Below are 25,057 nucleotides of genomic sequence, written 5' to 3' on the forward strand. Positions count from 1 at the left end.
TCTATGATGGCAGTTTCAGACTGAATGTATGTAGCAATCAATAGAGCAGCAGAGTTAAATTCAGGGTGAGTCATCGGACAAATGGAACATCCCACTAGCCCATGCATCAACCAATCCAATGCTTTTACATTTGTGGGAATTTAGACTTCAGGAGATAGGTGATATTAAGATGCGCCCAAAGCTATCTATGGCATAGGGCTATCAATCAGCTCAGGGACATTTTCTGTTGTTACACATGTTGACATTCACAATATGTTATGTACAGTGTAACCAACCTCTCTCGCTCTCTCTCTTTCTCCCTCTCTCATACATGCAGTTTGTGTGTGCCTGTAAAATTATAATTTTCAGCCTGTCAAAGGCTCTATCCACACACATGCGCGTGCGCATACACACACGCACACACACACACACACACACACACACACACACACACACACACACAGTCAATCAAATGATGCATCTTTAGCATTTGATGCAGTATAACGTGCGACCTTGACAAAGAATGCAGATGTCTTCCTATCAATGAGCTCTAGCTATCTCCATGTAAGGGACGCAGACCACAGAGAGGGGATACATTATGCATGTCATCCATTATTAATAGTCTTGAGTCATGTTACCATCACTACTGGCAGAAAAAAAATGTGTAAGGGACTTTACTATCCATAGCATGACACATTTGCTGCACTATGTGGATAACCACATTATCCAGTTTATCCAGTCCATTAGAATCAGACCATTAGCAATGATGTTTGACATGTTCAAATTACAGCGAATAAAAGGACTGTGGTGTTCCTCTGCCCAGGCTTTGCTGATGCATGCCAGATCTTACAACGCTTGGATAGGTATTTAGGTATAAGATACCCACATCATATATTATAGCAATCTGTCAGTCAATGACACAATCGATGAAGTAGCGCGCAACCATTGGTTAATGCAGGGGAACTCGACCACAGCTTACCTTATGAAGTTATATTTTCCAATATAAGCTAACAATTAAATTAAGAATATTACATTAAAAATAATTCTATAGGTATTTAATATTCACTTCTCCTATGGGCTGTACATTGAACTGAGTAGCCTAATCTAAAGTAATAGATGGAGGCGGTCCTAATTCAAAATCTCAGTTTTCCCGAGAGGTTATTGGCCGTTTAAAGCGCTCTATTCTCCATAGCCCCGCCTCCATCTATCAGGATCTTACTGCGTAAAATACAGACCACTGTAGCTGCACGATGTGCAACGATGCAACGACTTTGAAGTTTTAGTTTGGACTGGGGAATAGCAAGTTGATGTTTTTTCAATGAAGGCAACAGGATAAAAGGTTTAATCTTCAGAATACATTGCACTAGGGCTTTAATTGCATTCATTTAATTTTATCAGGCGACGTTTTGTGCCATTAATTCCAAAGCCCTCTTTACAGTATGAGGTGCAGTTATGGCAAGCAGTAGTAATAAGTCAGTTACGAGGACCCTGGAGGATTTGACGCTTGATTCGGGTTATGGTGGAGCAGCGGACTCCTTCAGGTCTTCCAGTGCTTCACTGTGCTGTTCCGAGGCACATATACCGTATGCGCATGGGGCGAATTTCTGGCATTTAACCGACTCCATGCACAGTCGCCACAACAGCCTAGACACTGTCAACACCGTCCTGGTCGAAGACGCCGAGAACCTGGAGTGCTTCGGACAGTGCGCTAAACTACCCGAGCTAGAGGACGTGCCATGGAGCCTCGGGGAAGTAGAGAGCGCACTAAACAAGGACGAAGAGTTGAGACTGGGGGTCGTGTCACAGGAAATCCTGGCTAGGCTCTCGGTCCTCATCAGCCGTGCGCTCGTGAGGGTCGCGAAGGAAGCGCAGCGCCTGAGTTTGCGCTATGCCAAATGCACCAAATATGAGATTCAAAGTGCCGTTAAGGTTGTCATGTCTTGGTCTGTCTCTGTGAACTGCATCACAGCGGCACTCAGTGCATTGTCCATGTACAACATGAGCACTGAGGACAAGTTCAGCCGCGGAAAGTCGCTCCGGTGCGGACTAATTTTTAACGTGGGGAAGTTCTTCAGGTGGATGGTGGACAGCCGGGTTGCGGTGAGGATCCACGAGCACGCGGCCATCTACCTGACAGGGTGCATGGAGAGTCTTTTCCGAGAGGTGTACGCGCGGGCACTGCGCAGCGCACTCGTGGAAAAAGATAACGGGATCCCTAAGTTCACAGTCGAGTCCCTCGAACAGGCCATCAACAACGACTCGGAGTTATGGGGGTTCCTGCAGCAATATCAACACCTCATTTGTGGGAAGAATGCGACTGGTAAGTTGTGTACCTGTTAATTAAGTTCTGTGACGCATCAACCTTGCGCGTAATTTTAACGTATTATTTGTTATTGTGCCAAAAACAGTGAAGTGATATCACCGGCTGTAATATAGTCATTATCAAGTTAGCAGTTCACTCTCGCATACAACATTTGCGTTGGACAGGGGTGGAGGGATAACATGACCTCACATATGAATTATGTATTTGTTCCCGTGTCTGTCTGACGTGTCAGGATCATCCTGGGTAACCTCATTGTTGAGTAACTGTATTCAAATGTTCTATGCTGACGTACAAGATTAGAGGGGCCCCAACAGACACTGACGTTACATGCTTTCTCAATGGCTGTTTCTCAACAACAACAACAAAAAATCTAATTTCAACATAAGCTCTTGCCTTCAGACTTCTCCATTGGTCTTCCATGCTGTAATATATTTCATCAGTTGTAATCTAATGTAATAATAACCTAATGTAATAACAGGCTTTATTACATCTGTGATATATGCATTCAAAGTGCTTCTGTGGCTCCATACTTCAACAAGGTTATGTAATACAGAGCCCCAGGGCAAGTGTTATCATGGGTTATTCTGAGTGATGTGAATGGGACTGAGTTGAAGACAGAGGAGAGGACCCTACTGATGCTGTTTTAAAGAGAGCTAATGGGTAGGAGAAAGAGCACAGTTCAAATGGCTCAATGTACTGCCAATGGTCCTTAGCACATCATCACACCCATTGCAATTGCGACAAGTGGAGACCTCAAATGCACTGTGCCTAACTGTAGAAGGTTATGTAGCCTACCTCACAGCATTCTCATTTCCAATGTGTAACGATATTTAACATATCTGAGTGATGGTTGACCTTTTAACCGAATGCTAACCGAAACCCCTCATATTGTTCCAGCCATTCTCTCTCTGCCTAGATGAGTAATTGAGGTGATTATTCCAGTATTATGGTAATGTTGGCCTCTCTCTTAGACTCAGTATGCATATCTTTATAGCATCTCTACTGCTGCCAGAGCTATTTTCCTTCGCTGGTGATTTTCATAAACAGAACTCCAAATCCATTGTGGTGATTAAATCTCCCTGTTTCTTTTGCATTTAGTATGACTCCCCTCTCTGTCCCCGCCCACCGCTCCCCTCTTCATCCATGCCCTCCTCCCCTTCCCTCTAAAGCCATAGAGTGGTCCCCTGTGCTGGCAGAGTGGGCTCCTTGGTCAGAGAGGGGGTATTTGTCCTGTAAGTTAGAGTGTATTTGTTATAGGGACCAGAGTTCTTCCTGACCATGCAATCGGATCAGGGAAAACTCTTGGCCTTATAGGCTGTCTCAGAGGCCCTTGTCAGGTCATGTGGTCAGTAAATACTACTAGAACCTAGTCTTAATTAACATCTTACTATTAAAATGTCCAAGATCAAGATAGCAGCATGTTATAGCAAAAGAAAAACAGCTGTCATTCATTGGAAAGAGCTATTATAAAGATATATTATTTTATAATCCTCTACATTTCCCACTTTCCAGTGTGAAATAAAGTCGTATTGATGAAGTGTATGTGGTAAGCATTTCATGTCATGGGAGCCATTGGAACACCACAGGGACCTTTACCCCTACCATCACCACCACCACAGGGACCATTACCCCTACCATCACCACCACCACAGGGACCATTACCCCTACCATCACCACCACCACAGGGACCATCACCACCACCACACGGACCATTACCCCTACCATCACCACCACCACAGGGACCATTACCCCTACCACCACCACAGGGACCATTACCCCTACCATCACCACCACCACAGGGACCATCACCACCACCACAGGGACCATTACCCCTACCATCACCACCACCACAGGGACCATTACCCCTACCATCACCATCACCACAGGGACCATTACCCCTTCCACCACCACAGGGTCCATTACCCCTACCATCACCATCACCACAGGGACCATTACCCCTACCACACACTACTTCTACTTACACAACTACTATCCTATTCCTTCCCCCTGTTCTCACGTTTACTGAGCTACTACCCACTGGGCACAGACGATAGTTCAGAGTTAGTTTTCAACAAAAATTGTCACCATGTAATTGGATTTAGGTTGCATGAAAAAAAGACGAAATGCCCTCATGTTGATGACTTTCTGCAAATCCAATAGGTTTTGCCCAGTGGGTAGCTGTTCTCCATTGGCACATCAGGCATATGGCAACCATGGCCCTCCCCTCCGACCAGCCTGGTCTCATAGACTAAACATAACATAATAAATGTAAATCCGGGACACTCAAATTAGTATGATATGTTACGTTTGGTATGTTTACATAAGACAGGTTAGTTAAGGCAAAAACGACTAGAGTGGTTGTTCGGGGTGGATGGGTAGTTGTATAAAACAAATGTCTAGCAACCCAAAGGTTGTGTGTTCAAATCTCATCACGGATTTGAGATAATTAGAAACTCTGAAACTACTTACTACTTTTTTCTACTTTGCGACTACTTAGCATGTTAGCTAACCCTTCCCCTAACCTTACCCCTTTAACTTAACTCCTAACCTTAACCCCTAGCCTAGCTAGCGTTAGCTACTTAGTTAACGTTAGCGGTAGCTGTCTAGATAACTAGCTAATGTTAGCCACAACAAATTGTAATTCGTAACATATCATACAAATTGCAGTTCATAACATATCATACGAAATGGATGGACATCCACAAATGAATACATACCAGGCGAAGTGTAACATATCCTACTAATTTGAGTGTCCCTGACTTACATTGACAATGTTATGTCTACCCCTGAGTCCACGTTGCTCCCACACACCTCAAGGGTTGATTTCAGCAGATACTGCTTCTGTATTCTGCTTAGGTGTTGGGTTCCCCTCTCTGCCTTTGGTATCCTGTCAAATTGTTCTGAGAACATTAAGAAACATTCTTCTATGGGAATTTCAGTACTTGAGCATAATGTTTCCTCAGTGGTGGAAAAAGTACCCAATTGTCATACTTGAGTCAAATTAAAGGTAACTTCATTAAAAAAATACTACAGTAAAAGTGAAAATCACCCAGTAAATTACTACTTCAGTAAAAGTCTAAAAGTATTTGGTTTTATATCTACTTAAGTATCAAAAGTAAATGTAATTGATAACATATGCTTAAGTATCAAAAGTAAAAAATAAAAGTATAAATCATTTAAAATTCCTTATGTTAAACAAACCGGCATGATTTTCTTGTTTTTTAAATTTACGGATAGTGAGGGGCACACTCCAACACTCACACATCATTTACAAATGAGTTTAATGAGTCCGCCAGATCAGAGGCAGTAGGGATGACCAGACATGTTCTCTTGATAAGTTCTCTAAAATGTGCAGTTTTGTCAAACAGCACAATGCCACAGATGTCTCAAGATTTGAGGGAGCGTGCAATTGGCATGCTGACTGCAGAAATGTCCACCAGAGCTGTTGCCAGAAAATGAATTTTCATTTATTTACCATAAGCCGCCTACAACGTTGTTTTAGAGAATTTGTCTTTACATCCAACCAGCCTCACAACCACAGACCACGTGTAACCACACCAGCCCAGGACCTCCACATCCATCTTTTTCACCTGACTGCAGTTTGTCGTCGTAACCGAATTCAGTGAGCAAATGCTCACGTTCGATGCCACTGGCACGCTTGGGAAGTGTGCTCTTCATGGATGAATCCCAGTTTCAACTGTACTAGGCAGATGGCAGACGGCGTGTAGGGTGTCATGTGGGCAAGCGGTTTGGTGATGTCAACGTTGTGAACAGAGTGCCCCATGGTGACGGTGGGATTATGGTATGGGCAGGCATAAGCTACGGACAACGAACGCAATTGTATTTTATTGATAGCAATTTGAATGCACACAGATGCTGAGGCCCATTGTCGTGCCATTCATCCGCCGCCATAACCTCATGTTTCAGCATGATAACGCATGGCCCCGTGTCGCAAGGATCTGTAAACAATTCCTAGAAGCTGAACATTCCTCAGTTCTTCCATGGCCTGCATACTCACCAGACATGTCACCCATTGAGCATATTTGGGATGCTCTGGATCGACATGTACGACAGCGTGTTCCAGTTCCCGCCAATATCCCACAACTTCGCATAGCCATTGAAGAGCAGGGGAACAACATTCAACAGCCTGATCAACTCTATGCAAAGGAGATGTGTTGCATAGCATGGTAGTCACACCAGATACTGACTGGTTGTCTGATCCAAGCCCCTACCTTTTTTAAAGTGATCTGTGACCAACAAATGCATATCTGTATTCCCAGTCATGTGAAAACCATAGATTAGGGCCTAATTTATTTATTTCAATTGACAGATTTCATTATATGAACTGTAACTCAGTAAAACCTTTGAAACTGTTGCACATTGCGTTTATATTTTTGTTCAGTGTATATTACGTTCTCGGCATCAACAAAACTTTCTCTATCTTGTTAAGTGTGTTCAGGTGTGTTTGCCGCGCCCACTAATTGACCACACCTGATCTTAATGAGTGCTTGTTTCATTTGAAATGAGGTCTGTTTAAAAAGACTAAAATGAAGAGCTTTGTCTGCATAAAACAGGACACACTAGCTCCATGCTGGTGGCACAGTGGACTAATTCCACGGATTGAGAATAGAAGTTTCTAGGTTTGAATGTTACTGTCACATTAAAAAATGTGTGTCTGCATGATTAATGCCTAAGCTAAGGAAGTTAATTTCCATATGCCCTTTCTGTGCTGGGAGTAAAAAAATTTTTTTTAACCCAAAATAAACTAGCAGTGTTATTAAAAGTTATTAAAACATTCATAGAAAGTTTTAAGGAAGTTATTCAAAAACCTAACCTAAAATTTCTATTCTCATATCGTTAATAAAACCTCCCAGGAAAACATTCAAGGAACCAGAGTAAAACGTTCTCAGAACCTCCCTGGTATGTATGTAGTTCTGTCCTTGAGCGCTTCTTGTCTATTGATGTTCTGTATTATGTCATTCTGTATTTTGTTTCATGTTTTGTGTGGACCCCAGGAAGAGTAGCTGCTCCTTTTCCAACAGCTAATGGGGATCCTAATAAAATACCAAAAAATTCCAAATACTTGCAACCTAAAAATAAACTTTTCCAGAACAGGCAAAATCTTTACTTCTGTTCTCAGAACGTTTAAAAAACGTTCAGCGTTACCTGTCAGAAAACATATAGCTTCCTTTCCACAACCAATGTGAAATCAAAAACATACGTTCCGACAACTTCCAAAGAACCAAATGTACTAGCTGGGATTTCTCTACAGTGCAAGTTAGACACATGATGCTTATTTAATTTTAGACACAAGTAAATAAGATGTTTTATGTCAGTTTAGTAAGCTATGTCTGGGTGTGTTTCTCTATAGTCTATGGAGACTGCAGCTGTGAGAGAATGTGTAGGTTGAAGTTCCATTCAGGGCTGCTTTGTGCCTTATCCAGTATTTCCCTGTGAGATTGGTGCCTGTTGTCCACAGTATGACATGTGCTGTGGTAAGCATTGTGGTCCAACAGGAATGAGAGGGGTTTGCTATGGTACCCGACTGTAGCAGACCCTGTAATGTCTGGGGCTGGGATATCTGTGGCATAGAAAAACACACACATACCCACACACACACACAGTCTTGTATAACTAATCTTGTGGGGACACAATTCAGTCCCATTCAAAATCCTATTTCCCCTAAACCTTAAAACCTAACCCTAACCCTAAAACTAACCCTAAATGTAATTCTAACACTAATTCTAACCTTAATCCTAAACCCCTTTGATCAAATGTTTGTTTGTTTGCTATTCTTGTGGGGACTTTGACGCACACACACACACACACACACACACACACACACACACACACACACACACACACACACACACACACACACACACACACACACAAGCCCCTTGCTTAGAGAGCAGCAATGGGTTTAATAATGAGTGTAGGCAATGTTAATGCTACATGGTGTGTGGTACTGTGGTTTCACAGACATTTGAGGTGAGGAGGGATTTTTGCCAACTTTATTTCAGATGATCAAGCACTAAGACGTGATCAAAAACCAGCCAACCCAGAACCCAAGGTGGAGATGGATTTAGTGTCTAAGGTTTATCTTTGACTTTATTCATAGGCCATGGAGGATTTCTGAAAAACATTTAGCCATCTCCCTTTCTCATACACTGCGTGATGACACATGCAGCTGGCAGACTGACATTAAGCACATTGCACTCTGTCTCAGTCAGAGTCTATGGGAGCCAGTGCAACTGCGGAGGCACTGTGCACCAGACAGATAGAAACTGAGCATCAGCAGCATTGTATCCAAGAAGACCTTGGATATACACTGAGTGTACAAAACATTAAGAACACCTGCTCTTTCCATGGCATAGACTAACCAGGTGAATCCAGGTGAAAATGCCGCCGAATAAGAAGGAAGGCGTTTTACGTGCCCCCAACCGATTGTGTGGTTTTTGTTTGTTTTTTTGCTTTGTTTGTAACTTATTTTTTTAACCTATTTTGTATGTAATGTTGCCGCTACCGTCTCTTATGACCGACAATTATTTCTGGACATCAGGACTGCGAGAAAACAAGATAACACTCACCCAGAGGCGGCACTCCTAGTAGCCAGGGACTTTAATGCAGGGAAACTTAAATCCGTTTTACCAAATTTCTATCAGCATGTTAAATGTGCAACCAGAAGAAAACAAACTCTGGACCACCTTTACTCCACACACAGAGACACATACAAAACTCTCCCTTGTCCTCCATTTGGCAAATCTGACCATAATTCTATCCTCCTGATTCCTGCTTACAGGCTAAAATTAAAGAAGGACGCACCAGTGACTAGATCAATAAAAAAGTAGTCAGATGAAATAGATGCTAAGCTACAGGACTGTTTTGCTAGCACAGACTGGAATATGTTCTGGGAATCCTCCGATGGCATTGAGGAGTACACCACATCAGTCACTGGCTTCGTCAATAAGTGCACAGTGACCATAGCCCAACCAGAAGCCATGGATTACAGGCAACATCTGCACTGAGCTAAAGGCTAGAGCTGCCACTTTCAAGGAGCGGGACTCTAACCCGCAAGCTTATAAGAAATCCCGGTATGCCCTCCAACGAACCATCAAACAGGCAGAGCGTCAATACAGGACTAAGATCGAGTCGTACTACATCGGCTCTGACACTCATCGGATGTGGCAGGGCTTGCAAACCATTACAGACTACAAAGGGAAGCACAGCCAAGAGCTACCCAGTGACACAAGCCTATCAGACGAGCTAAACTACTTCTATGCTCGCTTTGAGGCAAATAACACTGAAACATGCGTTAGAGCTCCAGCTGTTCTGGAAGACTGTGTGATCACGCTCTCCGCAGCCGATGTGAGTAAGACCTTTAAACAGGTCACAAGGCCGCAGGGCCAGATGGATTACCAGGACGTGTACTGCAAGCATGCACTGACCAACTGGCAAGTGTCTTCACTGACATTTTCAGCCTCTCCTTGTCAGAGTTTGTAATACCAACATGTTTTAAGCAGACCACCATAGTGCTTGTGCCCAAGAACACTAAGGTAACCTGCCTAAATGACTACCAACCCATAGCTTTGAAAGTCTGGTCATGGCTCACATCAACACCATTATCCCAGTAATGCTAGACCCACTCCAATTTGCATACCGCCCCAACAGATCCACAGATGATGCAATCTCTATTGCACTCCACACTGCCCTTTCCCACCTGGACAAAGGAACACCTATGTGAGAGTGATATTCATTGACTACAGCTCTGCGTTCAACACCATAGTGCCCTCAAAGCTCATCAATAAGCTAAGGAACCTGAGACTAAACACCTCCCTCTGCAACTGGATCCTGGACTTCCTGATGGGCAGGCCCCAGGTGGTAAGGGTAGGTAACAACACATCCGCCACGCTGATCCTCAACACAGGGGCCCCTCATGGGTGTGTGCTCAGTCCCCACCTGTAGTCCTTGTTCACTCACGACTGCAGGGCCAGGCACGACTCTAACACCATCATTAAGTTTGCCGATGACACATCAGTGGTAGGCCTGATCACTGACAACGACGAGACAGCCTATAGGGAGGAGGTCAGAGACCTGGACGTGTGGTGCCAGGACAGCCTCCTCTCCCTCAACGTGATCAAGACGACGGAAATGATTGTGGACTACAGGAAAAAGAGAACCGAGCACACCCCCATTCTCATCGACGGAGCCATAGTGGAGCATGTTGAGAGTTTCAAGTTCCTTGGTGTCCACATCACCAACAAACTAACATGGCCCAAACACACCAAGACAGTCGTGAAGAGGGCACAACAAAACCTATTCCCCCTCAGGAGACTGAAAAGATTTGGCATGGGTCCTCAGATCCTCAAAAGGTTCTACAGCTGCACTATCGAGAGCATCCTGACTGGTTGCATCACTGCCTGGTATGGCAACTGCTCGGCCTCCAACCGCAAGGCGCTACAGAGGGTAGTGTGAATGACCCAATACATCACTGGAGCGAATCTTCCTGCCATCCAGGACCTCTATACCAGGCGGTGTCAGAGGAAGGCCCTAAAAATTGTCAAAGACTCCAGCCACCTAGTCATAGACTGTTCTCTCTGCTACCTCATGGCAAGCGGTACAGGAGCACCAAGGTTATGTCCAAGAGGCTTCTAAACAGCTTCTACCCCCAAGCCATAAGACTCCTGAACACCTAATCAAATGGCTACCCAGACTGTTTGCATTGACCCCCCCTTTTACACCGCTGCTACTCTCTGTTGTTACCATCTATGCATAGTCACTTTAATAACTCTACATGCATGTACATATTACCTCAACTAACCGGTTCCCCCGCACATTGACTCTATACCGGTACCCCCCTGTATGTAGTCTTGCTATTGTTATTTTACTGCTGCTCTTTAATTAGTTGTTACTTTTATTTCTTATTCTTATCCATATTTTATAAAACTGCATTTTTGGTTCGGGGCTCTTAAGAAAGCATATGTAATCAAATTGTTGTATTCGGCGCATGTGACTAATACAATTTGATTTGATTTGAACGCTATGATCCCATATTGATGTCACTTGTTAAATTCACATCAGTATAGAGGAAAGGGAGGAGACAGGTTAAGGATTGTTAAGCCTTGAGACATTTGGGACATGGATTGTGTACGTGTGTGTCATGACGTTGGCCTGTGGGTAGGTTTATGACAGTAATAAATACCTCTTTCCCCCTTTTTCCTCTCTCTACCCTACTAATGTTACATTTGCAAACCCTTGTTTAACATAGAGATTCTGGAAACATCAGAAGGTGGGGGGAAATGAACAATATTCTGGTAATCCGACCAATGGAACATATGCGGTGGTACTTAATGAATATGATGTCAGTTTGGTTGTCATCTGAGACATTCTCATCAATGATAAGATAACATAAATTCTACAGTGGAAAGTCTACACATCAGAGTTATCGGATTCACATGGAATTGTTGTTCAATTTAAATGTTTGAATATGAAATTATTTGTGATGGGATGAAATGTGATTTTAGCTTCTAAAATGTGAGATTTGGGTTTTCATAAGATAGGGCTCTGCTCAATCAGTGGCCCGCCCCTGTGAAGGGACATGGGCTATAAAACGTTTCAAACACACCCTCCTTTCCCTTCCTATATAAGCCCTTGACGACAATATAACCTTCTGTTCCGAGAACGTGAGGATGACGGTCCTATGTCAGAATGGTTCAGATAATAACTACAGAACGAAGCCAACATCTGCGTGAGCTTTGGTTGCGAATGGTATGAACTTTGACCTCTTATTCACTACAGAAGTGATACCTCCTAGCCGTTGAGTTAGCAACAGCAGATGCAAACGGGGGTTAGGAAGGAACAGACAGAGTATCCCGTCTATCACCCAACGACGTTACTACAACTTTTCAAATTTCAACCAGAGACATTCTTTAAAGGACTCTGTTTGGCCACACGCCCTTCCATCTACCACCAACCTACCGAAGCGCAGCTCAGAGTAAATATTTATTGCATTTTCCTTTTCCAAATGGGCGGTAATTTAGAATACATAAGATACTGTATTTACGATAGCACAGCTTCTTCCCTTTGTTCCTCAGTCTTCCCACTCTTTCACTCAAACCCATCCCCTTTTCTTTTGTGTAACAAGTTGTCATATCTATTCCGCCCGCTAGGGACGTTTTCCTTTATGACGTAATTTGTAATCAAGTTATGATGTAATTATGTGTATGTGTAATTCTGTGTGATTAGTTAGGTATTTAGTAAATAAATAATTAAACCCAATTTTGTATTGCTGATTCAACTTGTGAGCCAGGGTTCGTGCAGATAACCAAGAATTTACAACTTTTAGATGAGACTGAATTAAGATGACGATTAATATTGACTGCTAATTGATGTAAAATATTACTAGGTCTTTTAAGAGTTTATTCGGAAGATAACAGCTCTATAAATATAATTTTGTGGTGCCCGACTCTCTAGTTAATTACATTTACATGATTAGCTCAATCAGGTAATATTAATTACGGAGAAATTATTTTATAGAATAGCATGTCATATCACTTAATCCGGCATAGGCAAAGACATGACATGTGCCATTCAGAAGGTGAATGGGCAGGACAAAATATTTAACTGCCTTTGAACGGGGTATGGTAGTAGGTGCCAGGGGCACTGGTTTGTGTCAAGAACTGCAATGCTGCTGGGTTTTTCACGCTCGAACAGTTTCCCGTGTGTATCAAGAATGGTCCACCACCTAAAGGACATCCAGCCAACTTGACACAACTGTGGAAAGCGCTGGAGTCAACATGGGTCAGCATCCCTGTGGAAAGCTTTCAACACATTGTAGAGTCCATGCCCTGGCAAATAGAGGCTGTTCTAAGGGCAAAAGCGGGAGTTGCAGCTCAATATTAGGAAGGTGTTCTTAATTTTTTTTACACTCAGTGTATAATCCTATGAAAAACCTGCAGTCGGCAGTGCTATACCAGCAAGCAAGTAAATGCAATAGGGAGACCACATTAGTTATCCTCCAGGGATTTGAAACATCGGAGGGCATCCTAGTAAAATTCTGACGTAGCCTCCCATTGATATCGCATTGATACCCATTGACTAATTTAGGATTCGACCCATAGTGAATGGCTCATGGTGTGTGGAAAATCTGGAGTTTTTTTAGAGAGGCTTTTGCATGTTGAAGTAAACAACCGATCGGTACTTCTGAATATAGCTCGTGGGAGTCAGGGTCCACAAGTGGCAATGCCGATTAGTCAGACAAAGCTGTGCTGTCACACACACTCATTCTCTATAGACTTGCTGCTAGCGATTACTCCTGTAGCTTGGAGGCACAGTCTAGTTCTGCATGCAGACAGGTATTTTGGTTGAAAATGTGTTCTGTATAAAAATAAATGACATGAACTTACTTATATTATATCTTTTAAACGGAATATAGCCAACAATATAATTTTTTATGATATCATTTACTTTTACTACAATGATGCTTTAGGCTTATTGTCAGTGACAATGTGTATTTCATCTTACTGTGAGGCCTGTAGGAAAGAGAGGAGCTCAAATTCACTCAGATATTGTGGCATGTTGGAGCAAGACTCTAGGTTTCTGCTCCTTGATTCATGATAAGTGAACCATGAACAATGGTTCTCAGTAATGTTCGTACACACACACACACACACACACAAACACTATCTCGTATTTTCTTGGCTATATTTGTTTCTCTCAACAAATACCAGATTTAGTCAGATAAGACCTGTAATCTGGTTAAAGATCAACATCAACAGAAAGGCTTCCAGGCAGAGTTGTGGACTCGAGCAACGTTCCCTCAAATTTTTCTCATCACTGAGCAAATTTAACTTGAACATTGTGAAAATTCTGTGCAACTTCCAGCACGTGTCTACTGTGAACATTGAGTTTGTACCCGCTTTAAGTTAGTTTTAATAGTGAACATGTAGGATACTGTGGCTCATAGATCATAATGTAGGCCTACCAGGGTCGCGTACCATCAAAAACAATGGAGAAAATGCATCCCATAACATTTTATCATGGAAATAGCTGTTCTATCATTCAGCCTACAGAAGCAGCCAATGTGAGTTGTTCAATGTTTGCCTACATTCCATGAGACTTTTGAAAAAAAACATGCAGGGCTTGGCATTAACCTGTTTATCCACTTGTCCTTCAGACAAGACGGTGACTGGAAATGTTGTTGTGTTGTTTGATGCAAGAAACCACTTTACAAAATATAATGCATTATTATTCCCATACCATTATTACAGAGAATCAGATAGATTAAGCTACCCTCTGCCTATTGGCTGCTTAGCTTATTCAAGCCTGTCTCAAAATACAACACTGCCACTTTAAGTCAAAAAAAGCTTTTTACCTGACCCGCTTTTCAAAGATGTATAGAAATGTACACTTTGGTGCTCTTGTAGAAAGTAATCACTCCCCCATTGTTGACTACAAATGATCTATAACTGGGTTAATAACTCACTAACTAGCAAAGTACAAGAACAAAATGTGCACACGTGGCTACATGCATCTTTCGCTTTAATCTCAAAACAAGCGCATCTACTCACGACTGCTCATACTGTAAGCACTGTCCATTTCAAAGTAAATGGCACAGATCTATATATGGCAATGGTCTATTTACATATAGGCCTATTTGCAGCTCTGATTGTTTATTCCGCACTGGTCTGTGTTGAGTATGGGCTGAGTAGTGCTTGTCAATGCAATATAATCCTACTTCGATGTGTTCTGCCTACAACAAATTCTCTTGCATAGTTCGTTTTGTTTTGCTATGTTGCATTGAAAGTGGCTAATATTGCGTTGTTTTGATCACAATCACAAGTAAAGGGAAACGTTAATCGTGTAATCAGGGAAAACTTTAGAAGAGTGGTCACCAACCTGCTTGACTTAAAAAAAGGTAAACATATGTACCATTAACCAATTAAAAACAGCACTGTAACAATGAGGTTTGTACAGTAAGCTATAGGCCCAATATATTATCACTGCATATTGGCTTTTCTTGAATTGCCCCACCAATGCGTTGGATTTCGGGCTATTTAAAAAATATATATTTCAAAATTTGAGATACTGGTAATATATTCCTTGTTGTATTACTTGTGAGGTACAGCTGAGTGAGCATACATTGAAATACACTGAACAAAAATATAAACGCAACAGGTAAAGTGTTCGAACCATGTTTCATGAACTGAAATAAAAGATCCCAGAAATGTTCCATACGTACAAAAAGCTTATTTCTCTCACATTTTGTACACACATTTCTTTATATCCTTTGCCAAGATAATCCATCCACCTGACAGGTGTGGCATATAAAGAAGCTGATTAAACAGCATTGTCATTATACAGGTACACCTTGTGCTGTGGACAATAAAAGGACACTCTAAAATGTGCAGTTTTGTCACACAACACAAAGCCACAGATGTGTCAAATTTTGAAGGAGCGTGCAATTGGCATGCTGACTCTAGGAATGCCCACCCAAGCTGTTACCAGAGGATTGAATGTTCATTTCTCTATCATAAGCCAACCAGCCTCACAACCGCAGACCATGTGTATGGCGTCATGTGGGCCAGCAGTTTGTAAACAGAGTTTCCCATGGTGGCGGTGGGTTTATGCTATGAGCAGACATAAACTACGGACAACGAACACAATTGCATTTTATTGATGTCAATTTGAATGCACAAGCATAGGTTAACGATATCCTGAGGCCCATTGTGACGCCCATTTTCTTTTAAGGTATCTGTGACCAACAGATGCATATCTGTATTCCCAGTCATGTGAAATCTATAGATTAGCGCCTAATTTATTTATTCAAATTCTGATTTCCTCAAATCAGTAAAATCAATGAAATTGTTGCATGTTGTGTTTATTTTTTTGTGCCTGCATCTGATGGTCAGTCTCAGCGGAGGGAGAGAGCAGCAGACTGAGGGTCCACCTCTCAACAGCCCTCAACTTGAGTCACACCTCTGCCTCATGCACAAATGAATGTTGTTACTCCTATGAACAGAGAAAGTGAAATATTCCTCGATATTAAAAAAGACCCAAGCCGCTAACAATAGCAACATTTCAAGTCTACACTTTCCTACTCATTCATTACTGCTGCAGTGCTTGTTGTAGTGCTGGGTGGAAATAGGAAGAATGCACATTTTATGGCTTATAAAAGTGTTGAATACAAAGTGGTGACAGTGCTGAGTAAGAACTCACTCAGTAGCTCTTTGCTGTATTCATTGACAGTCTACTCTCTCTAATTATGGTTTTAATAATTTTGAAATCTCACAGTATGAACTTTGCTGTTGCTTTCTTTTATGCCTGCTACATTACTGCAGACAGTCATTTGAGCCATCCGATTCACCAGTGGTAGACCTATAGTTCACTTGATTTGCTCTCTGGGCCCGCTGGGAAGGCAAAGTTTGTACCTTCAGACAGCAAGAAATGGTTCAAAATGGCAACAGTTCGCCTATCCAGCGCGCCCGCACATGTGCAGTTTAGAGTAGAGGTCGACCGATTAATCAGAATGGCCGATTAGTTAGGGCCGATTTCAAGTTTTCATAGCAATCGGAAATCAGTATTTTTGGCGCCGATTTGCTTTTTTTTGTTTTTTTACACCTTTATTTAATCTTTATTTAACTAGGCAAGTCAGTTAAGAACACATTCTTATTTTCAATGACGGCCTAGGAAGAGTGGGTTAACTGCCTCGTTTAGGGGCAGAACAACAGATTTTCACCTTGTCAGCTCGGGGGAGCCAATCTTGCAACCTTACTGTTAACTAGTCCAACGCACTAACGACCTGCCTCTCTCTCGTTACACTCCACAAGGTGACTGCCTGTTACCCAAATGCAGTAAGCCAAGGTAAGTTGCTAGCTTGCATTAAAAACAATAAAAACATAAAAAACAATCAATCATAATCACTAGTTAACTACACATGGTTGATGATATTACTAGATATTATCTAGCGTGTCCTGCGTTGCATACAATCTGACTGAGCATACAAGTATCTGACTGAGCGGTGGTAGGCAGAAGCAGGCACGTAAACATTCATTCAAACAGCACTTTCGTGCGTTTTGCCAGCAGCTCTTTGTTGTGCATCAAGCATTGCGCTGTTTATGAATTCAACTCCGGAGATGAGGCTCGTGTACCCGAAGTGAAATGGCTAGCTGGTTAGCGCGCGCTAATTGTCGTTGTGTTGCTGGTTCGAGCCCAGGGAGGAGCGAGGAGAGGGACGGAAGCTATACTGTTACACTGGCAATACTAAAGTGCCTATAAGAACAACCAATAGTCAAAGGTTAATGAAATACAAATGGTATAGAGGGAAATAGTCCTATAATTCCTATAATAACTACAACCTAAAACTTCTTACCTGGGAATATTGAAGACTCATGTTAAAAGGAACCACCAGCTTTCATATGTTCTCATGTTCTGAGCAAGGAACTGAACCGTTAGCTTTCTTACATGGCACATATTTTACATGGAACATATTGCACTTTTACTTTCTTCTCCAACACTTTGTTTTCGCATTATTTAAACCACATTGATCATGTTTCATTATTTACTTGAGACTAAATTGATTTTATTGATGTATTATATTAAGTTAAAATAAGTGTTCATCCAGTATTGTTGTAATTGTCATTTTTTACAAAGAAACAAATCGGCCGATTAATCGGTATCGGCTTTTATGGTCCTACAATAATCGGTATCTGTATCGACGTTGAAAAATCATAATCGGTCGACCTCTAGTTTAGAGGAAACATTATCACTTTTTTTATCCACAGAGCACATTGTTTTGAATTTGGCGCTTTGCACTTTCACTGGCTGTTGTCATATCATCCCGTTAACGGGATTGCAGCCCTAAGGAGTTTTTAAGCAACAGTTTTTTGTTTGTCCAGACCATAGAGAGCCTATTAAATTAGTATTACTGTTCTAATTCCTAATCATAATGTCTAAATTCTCAAAGTAAATACTGCAAATCCTTTGTCCCGTCCCCGATTTCATCGTGGGGGACAATTATTACGGTGCACCATAGACGCAACTCTTCACTTGCGCTCTCCAAACTCCCGCCAGTGGAGAGTGCTTTGTTCTCTTGTTGAAATGTTTGCTGTTGCTTTCACATGTTTAAATGCATATGTAGTAAATCAATAATTGCTAGCATTTCATCATTCCATCTCTGTACCGTTTATTACAACACTTAGGCATTTCTGTTGCATGTTTGATATGAAACATTTTCATTCAGGGAGACAACTTTGGTTTTCGAAGTGGGGGGGAGATAATATTTTTTTAATCCAGTCTGATAAACAGCCTATGCGACCCCTCGGAGTCATCTGCATGGTCCTAAAGCACACTGTTCGCCTCGTTTTGTATCACATTCCAATGCTAAAACTGGGGGGGGGGGACAAAAATGAATGTCCACCCCATCCCCTGTGAAAGTTGTGCCCTTGCTTTCATTTATTATTTCTTACCGTCCCAGTGGGTGTGATATTTATCGTGCACATGAACGTTTGTAAGAGTCATGAGGTATTTGTATTTAATTCAATGTATGGTTTCCTTTGTTTGTATTTCCCGGGTTACGTCGATAGTTTGTTCATAGTTCCGTGTGTAAGTGTCCTATGTCTCTGTCATTCTGGTTGTGCGTAATAGCGTGCCATCCTTTGGAGTCAGTACATTGAAAAAGAGAAAATTATTGTTCCATCTATGAATGGTGATGACATATTTAATAATCAATGTCTGATTAAGAGGAATGTAACAATTACCAATTGCCAATTGGGTAATTGTATGGTCCTGGGCGGTGCATATGTACCTGGTTGAGCTACTGTTAGACAGATTTGATTTTTTTTTTTTAAGAGGAGGCTGTGCGGTCTTTCCCTTTAAGGCTGCATCTACACAGGCAGCCCATTTCTGATATTTTTCCCACGAATTTGTCTTTTGACTAATCACATTAGATATTTTCACATCATATTTTTATCAGAGCTAATCTGATCCGTCAAAAGACCAATTAGTGAAAAGAATATCAGAATTGGGCTGCCTGTGTAAACACAGCCCATCGGTGTCCGTTCAGATAGGAAAGGTTAAGACGGATACAGAGGTAAATTCTTTTGGGCTATTGCCCATGTATATTTGGTAAATCTACTTGCATATGTTGTATGACCTGTGCTTTTCAATGGTGAAAGCTTGGTAGTCCTGCACTTTCATTATTGGAACACCAAGACTTGTAAATAAATTTGCACTCTGGGCATGTCAACCTGCCTTGCCTTCTGCTGATTTCATGGCCTTTCCACTGCTACATTGTCCCTATTTTGCAGTTACATAATCAAAACGTGTTGTAGACAGAACAATGAAAAGTGCTGTTTGGTAGCCTCAAGAAATAGACAAGATTTGTACTTGAACAAGTCATTGCATGTATAGATTTTTAAAAAAACTTGAATTGATACTTGACTTGAAAAAACTTGACTCAACTTGACTTACTCTTAGAAAGCACGACTTGGACTTGACTCAAGATTCGACTTGTTTTACTTGGGACTCGACTTGAGACTCTGACCTTGTGACTTGAGACTTGCTCGTGACTCGAATAATAGTGACTTGGTCCCACCTCTGCTTCCTCTGGATACCAACCGATCGTCTTGATTACAACAAATTCACCACCCTATTTCTAACCATTGAAAGAAACAGTGAGGACCTGCAATTCCACCCCAATACCCATTACTACATAATACACCATAGGTTCAGTTCCATACAATTAGACCCGATTCACTGTCTCCTTAGTGTCAGTGGACACAATGACAATCAGAGACCCATCAAACCCATCAATAGTTATGTGATGGTTTGTGTTTGAGTGGGTAGAAAGCAGGTTAATCTTCAGAGTATGTGCTAATCCTAAAGTGGAACATGCTGGCGTAGCAGACTCCATTCAACCCGGACCACCGTTGCAGAACACATACAGAACACCCATGTGTTATCCAAAGATTGCTGGGATGATTTGCAATGCTAGCTAATCTATGTTCCATCATCCATTCACTTCTAAAAGGATGAAGCTGTTTGCAGCCTTGTATTTATACTTAATGAATTTGGGAGCTCAAGACTGGTTGAGAGAGTTTATAAACAGACCAATAACAACAGAGATGGTTGAAACCAATTGACTGAAATAACGATGGCTAGATACCTAATTGACACCACTGATAGGTTTAGGATAATTTACTTCATGAAAGCTATGATCCCTCATTGATGTCACTTGTTAAATCCACTTCAATCGGTGTAAGTGAAGGGGAGGAGACAGGTTAAAGAAGGATTTTTGAGAAGGTGTTCTTAATGTTTTATCCATCCAGTAATCCTTGGCTATGGCACTTGGTCTCTATCTTGTGGCTTTGTGAAATAGGAATAAGGACACTATTATTCTAGCCTGTGTAAATCACTTTATGTGTGCTTCCCTCGCAGAGGGGAAATAAATTACTCATCAGCTGTACAACATAGGGCCTGATGTGGTTCATATGGAAGATAAACATCTCCGCTCCAGGCATGTCACCATCTCAGAGATATAAACATTCCCATGTGATTTCTGATTTATAGTGTTATCGTAGGTAGAGATGGTTCAGGGCACGGGGAACAACGATGTCACTGTAGACATGCTCTGTCTGTACGTGTGTGTGTGTGTGTGTGTGTGTGTGTGTGTGTGTGTGTGTGTGTGTGTGTGTGTGTGTGTGTGTGTGTGTGTGTGTGTGTGTGTGTTTGAGAGAGAAAACATACATCACATAATGATACTTTTTTTTTGCTGGGTCACTTCCTAGAGCCCAGTGGAACTGATGATTCGGCTCCCAAGGACTGCTATCCCACTGGGATAGCTATAACTGACTATAACAGCTCTGGTCCTTGCTTTAGTCAGAAAACTCTCTAACCTCCCTCCACTCAAGTCGGATGACTTCCATAAGATTACTCCTGAAAAGAGAGGATATCTCTCCGACTCCTTTCTCAGTGCATTCATGATGAGGCACCTTTGTATCAGTGCTTTGATTGAGAGTATTAATTAAAGATGGGTAATATTATTTAAAGATCTAAGGAGTTTAATTAAATTAGGCACCCAACTGAAGAAAATGGACTGAAACAGGGAGAAACTACCTGAACCTGTCCAATAATAAATGTATTACTTATTTCCTATTGGAAAATGTTTTGCTATTGTGTTCCCCAATGAATAGAACACTGAGTTTGGATGACCTTGTCCTGTCCTAGATGTCTGGCAGAGGCCTATTATTACTGTCAGTCCAGACATGGAGGACTTTGCTGGGAACCCATTCCTCCCTTCAAGATGCATCATTTGATTGACTGTGTGTGTGTGTGTGTGTGTGTGTGTGTGTGTGTGTGTGTGTGTGTGTGTGTGTGTGTGTGTGTGTGTGTGTGTGTGTGTGAGTGAGAGAAAAAATACTTGCGTTACTGTGGGTCTGTGTACATGTGTGTGAGTCTGCATGCATGTGGGTCTGTGTGTGTGGATTGTCCCTTTGACAGGCAAAAAATGTATCATTTTTACACAAACACACAAAATAATAAAAGGGAAAGCCTGTCAGAAACCCTATTCATTCAGGCAGCTCTTGTGCCCCTCACTCTTAGACATTGAGTAGCTTAGCCCAGCCTTGTCGAGTACCGACGACATATGGTACGCATTACTCCTCGAAGGTATGTCTTTTCTTCATGATATTTTTTTATTGCAAACACATGCTCGTTCCTGCGTGACTCTTATTTCACCCTTGCTGAGAATCGGTGAGAGACAGAATAAAAGGCTCATTGTGAGGAAACGGATGGAGAGCAGGTACAGCATAGCCCTTCATGTAGTTATATAGGAGTCGGTAGCGCTTCTCCTGCCCTTCACTGCATTCCTCAACCAACTCAAAAGCTTTAAATTTAAGCTGAGTACATCCATGTGTCCCCCTAGGGGAGAGGGAAGGACACTTATGATTATATTTATAATTGTCTTAAATAACCTAAATAATGCCGCTCAGCTTACTGTATGTTTTGCCTTATGGCTTAGTCATTAACATAGACTTTATTTGTTTGTTTAGCTTTTGCAGCAACTACTCTTCCTGGGGTCCACAAAAAAGCAAACTTGACAAGTAACAAAACACTGATAGACAAGGAAAGTCACACAAATTTAAAATGCAATGATATACAAGCAATGCAAAAAAAATGACAAAGAATACATCAAAAATTATGTGTGAGTTACTGTGTCTATGTTTTTGTGTGTGTGCTCTCAGTCCCCGTCGTGCCATGGGTTGTTTTTTAATGCTAATTTTGCTGTTTGCTTAAGTAATTGGAGATGGATGGGAGTTCCATGCAATCATGGCTCTGTTTAAAACTGTGCATTGCCGTGAATTCATTTTTGGAGACTGTGAAGAGACCCCTGGTGGCATGTATTGTGGGGTATGTATGTTTGTCTGAGCTGAATGTTATTTGATTATGCAGACAATCAGGAATTTTTGTCACAGTAATATTCTCCATAAAAACGAGACGGGAAGCAGTTAATCTCTCATAAACCCTCAACCAGGAAAGACTGGCATGCATGTTGTTGATGTTAGTTCTGTCTGTGCAGTTAAGGGCAAGGCGTGCTGCTCTGTTTTGAGTCAGCTGCAGCTTTGTTAGGTCTTTCTTTGCAGCACTTGACCATATTACCAGACAGTAATCATGATGGGACAAGACCAGAGCCTGAACAACTAGTACAGTTGATTTTTGTGTAAAAAATGCCGCTCCCAATCTTCACAACAACTTTGGCAATTGACCATCCAATGTTATACCTAGGAGTTTAACTTCCTCAACTTGCTCAATAGTCACACCCTAGATGTATTTAAGACCAGTTTATTATTAATCACCCATTCTGATACTGACTGTAACTCCTTATTAACATTTTTGTGAGCTCACTGGCTTTGGGTTCTGACATGTGAGTGTGGAATCATCTGCATACATAATTATTCTAGCTTCAGGTATGACCATTGGGAAATCATTTGTAAAAATAGAGAGTAAAGGCCCAAGGCAACTACCCTGAGGGACACCGCACTGTACATACTTTATCTGATGTTAGAGAAGCTTCCATTGAAGAACACTCTCTGGATTCTATTGAATAAACCATGTGATGGAAGATGATGTAAAGCCATAGCAAGTGAGTTTCTTCAATAACAATGTATGATCAATAACATCAAAGCTTGCCTGAAATCTAAAAATATAAATCTAAAATTATTTTAAACAATAATCATTCATCTAAGTCAGTGCAGTACAAGTTGAGTGCCCTTCTCTATATGCATGCTGAAAGTCAGTAGTTAACTTGTTCTCTGAAAAATAGGATTGTATTTGGTCAAACTCAAACCTCTCTATCAGCTTACTAAGAACAGGCAGCGGACTGATTGGGCGGCTGTTAGAGCCAGCAAAGGGTGCTTTACTATTTTTAGGAAGTGAAATTACTCAAGCTTCCTTCCCTGCCTTTGGACACACACACTCCTTTAGGCTTTGCTTAAAGATATAGCAAATAGGGGTGGCAATACAGTCTGCTACCATTCTCAGTAGTTTCCAATCAAGGTTGTCTATACCTGGTGGCTTATCATTATTGATAGATAACAATAGTTTTTCCACCTCTCCTACACTAACTTGACCAAATTCAAAACAGCAATCCTTATTTTATACAGGAATATGATGGTTCACTGTTCATTGTTGTCATTTCACTTATGAGTTTTTCCACTTAACTAGTAAAATATTAATTGAAATGATTGTCAATATTGAAAGGTTTTGTTATAAATTACCCATCAACTTCAATTAATGATGTAGAGGAATTAGGTTTTGATACTCTAAAGTGTTTTTCCGTTTTGTTTTATGTCATTTATCTTTGTTTGGTAATATCATTTCTTCTTGTTTTCATAAGGTTAGTCACAACATTATCATATCCAAATACTGACTTTAGCACATGGTGCCCTATAGCAGCACCCCAAAACAAGAGACTTTAGATGAGTCAGGTGAACTTGCAACCATAACACTTCAACATTTGACATGAGATCCTCTTTAAGCTTTACATGAATAATGTGACCGGTGTTTATGAATATATGAAATTGTGTATTTAGAAAATGGTATATCATACACTACAGTTGAGGAAAAATGGGAAAGCAATTCAGCTTAGATAGTTGATTAAATGGTAACCCCACTTTTGAGAAAATGGCCCTTGATGGTTTTGGTACACCTACTGGAGAGCTCTTCTTTGTCTACACCCATTCAGCATGTTTCACAACCTCTTAGCCCTTTAGCCCCATCCATCTTTTTAAGGATTCACATGTGAGGCCATGTGCTAAACAGAGTGAGTACGATAGGGTACTAAACAACCAAATATTTCAAAACTAAAGGCTGGTTTATACTACATCTATCAACATGTCTGTATACAATTGTTACAGTGACATCTTGAACATTCTATTGTCATCTGACATCAAACTTGTCATTGTCGTTATGAAATAGTTTAAACACAAAAACGACAGGCTGCATGACATCAGCAGCCAGGTGGTCCAAAATAGCAAAACTGGTGTATTTTAACACCAATAAACCCATCCGTTTAAAAAGTAATTTAGTATATGTCAATCTAGCAAACCAGGCAACTAAAAGCAACTTTCTAAACAATGTTTTGGTTAGCTGGCTAGCCAGTTCAAATAATGACCATATCATATAGCTGACAACGTCATTATTACAGGAAAATAAACTCACAACAAATTTGTATTATTTAAAAGTTAATGGTGAGCTAAT

At 41.3% G+C, this 25,057-nt stretch overlaps 1 protein-coding gene across 2 annotated transcripts in view; it reads left to right on the forward strand.

The window, feature by feature from the left end:
• Nucleotides 1–1,192: 1,192 nt before the first annotated feature.
• Nucleotides 1,193–25,057, forward strand: part of btbd11b (BTB (POZ) domain containing 11b) — a 127,485-nt gene continuing 103,620 nt past the window's right edge. Inside the window, exon 1 of one of the 2 annotated variants that reach the window (XM_024398908.2) lies at nt 1,193–2,299. In XM_024398908.2, coding sequence (XP_024254676.1) covers nt 1,432–2,299 — 868 coding nt within the window. In that variant the 5' untranslated portion in view covers nt 1,193–1,431. The remainder of the gene's footprint in view (nt 2,300–25,057) is intronic. The other variant, XM_024398907.2, reaches the window with a different exon arrangement.

This window comes from Oncorhynchus tshawytscha, linkage group LG06 (genome assembly GCF_018296145.1).
Source record: "Oncorhynchus tshawytscha isolate Ot180627B linkage group LG06, Otsh_v2.0, whole genome shotgun sequence".
NCBI classification, from domain to species: Eukaryota; Metazoa; Chordata; class Actinopteri; order Salmoniformes; family Salmonidae; genus Oncorhynchus; species Oncorhynchus tshawytscha.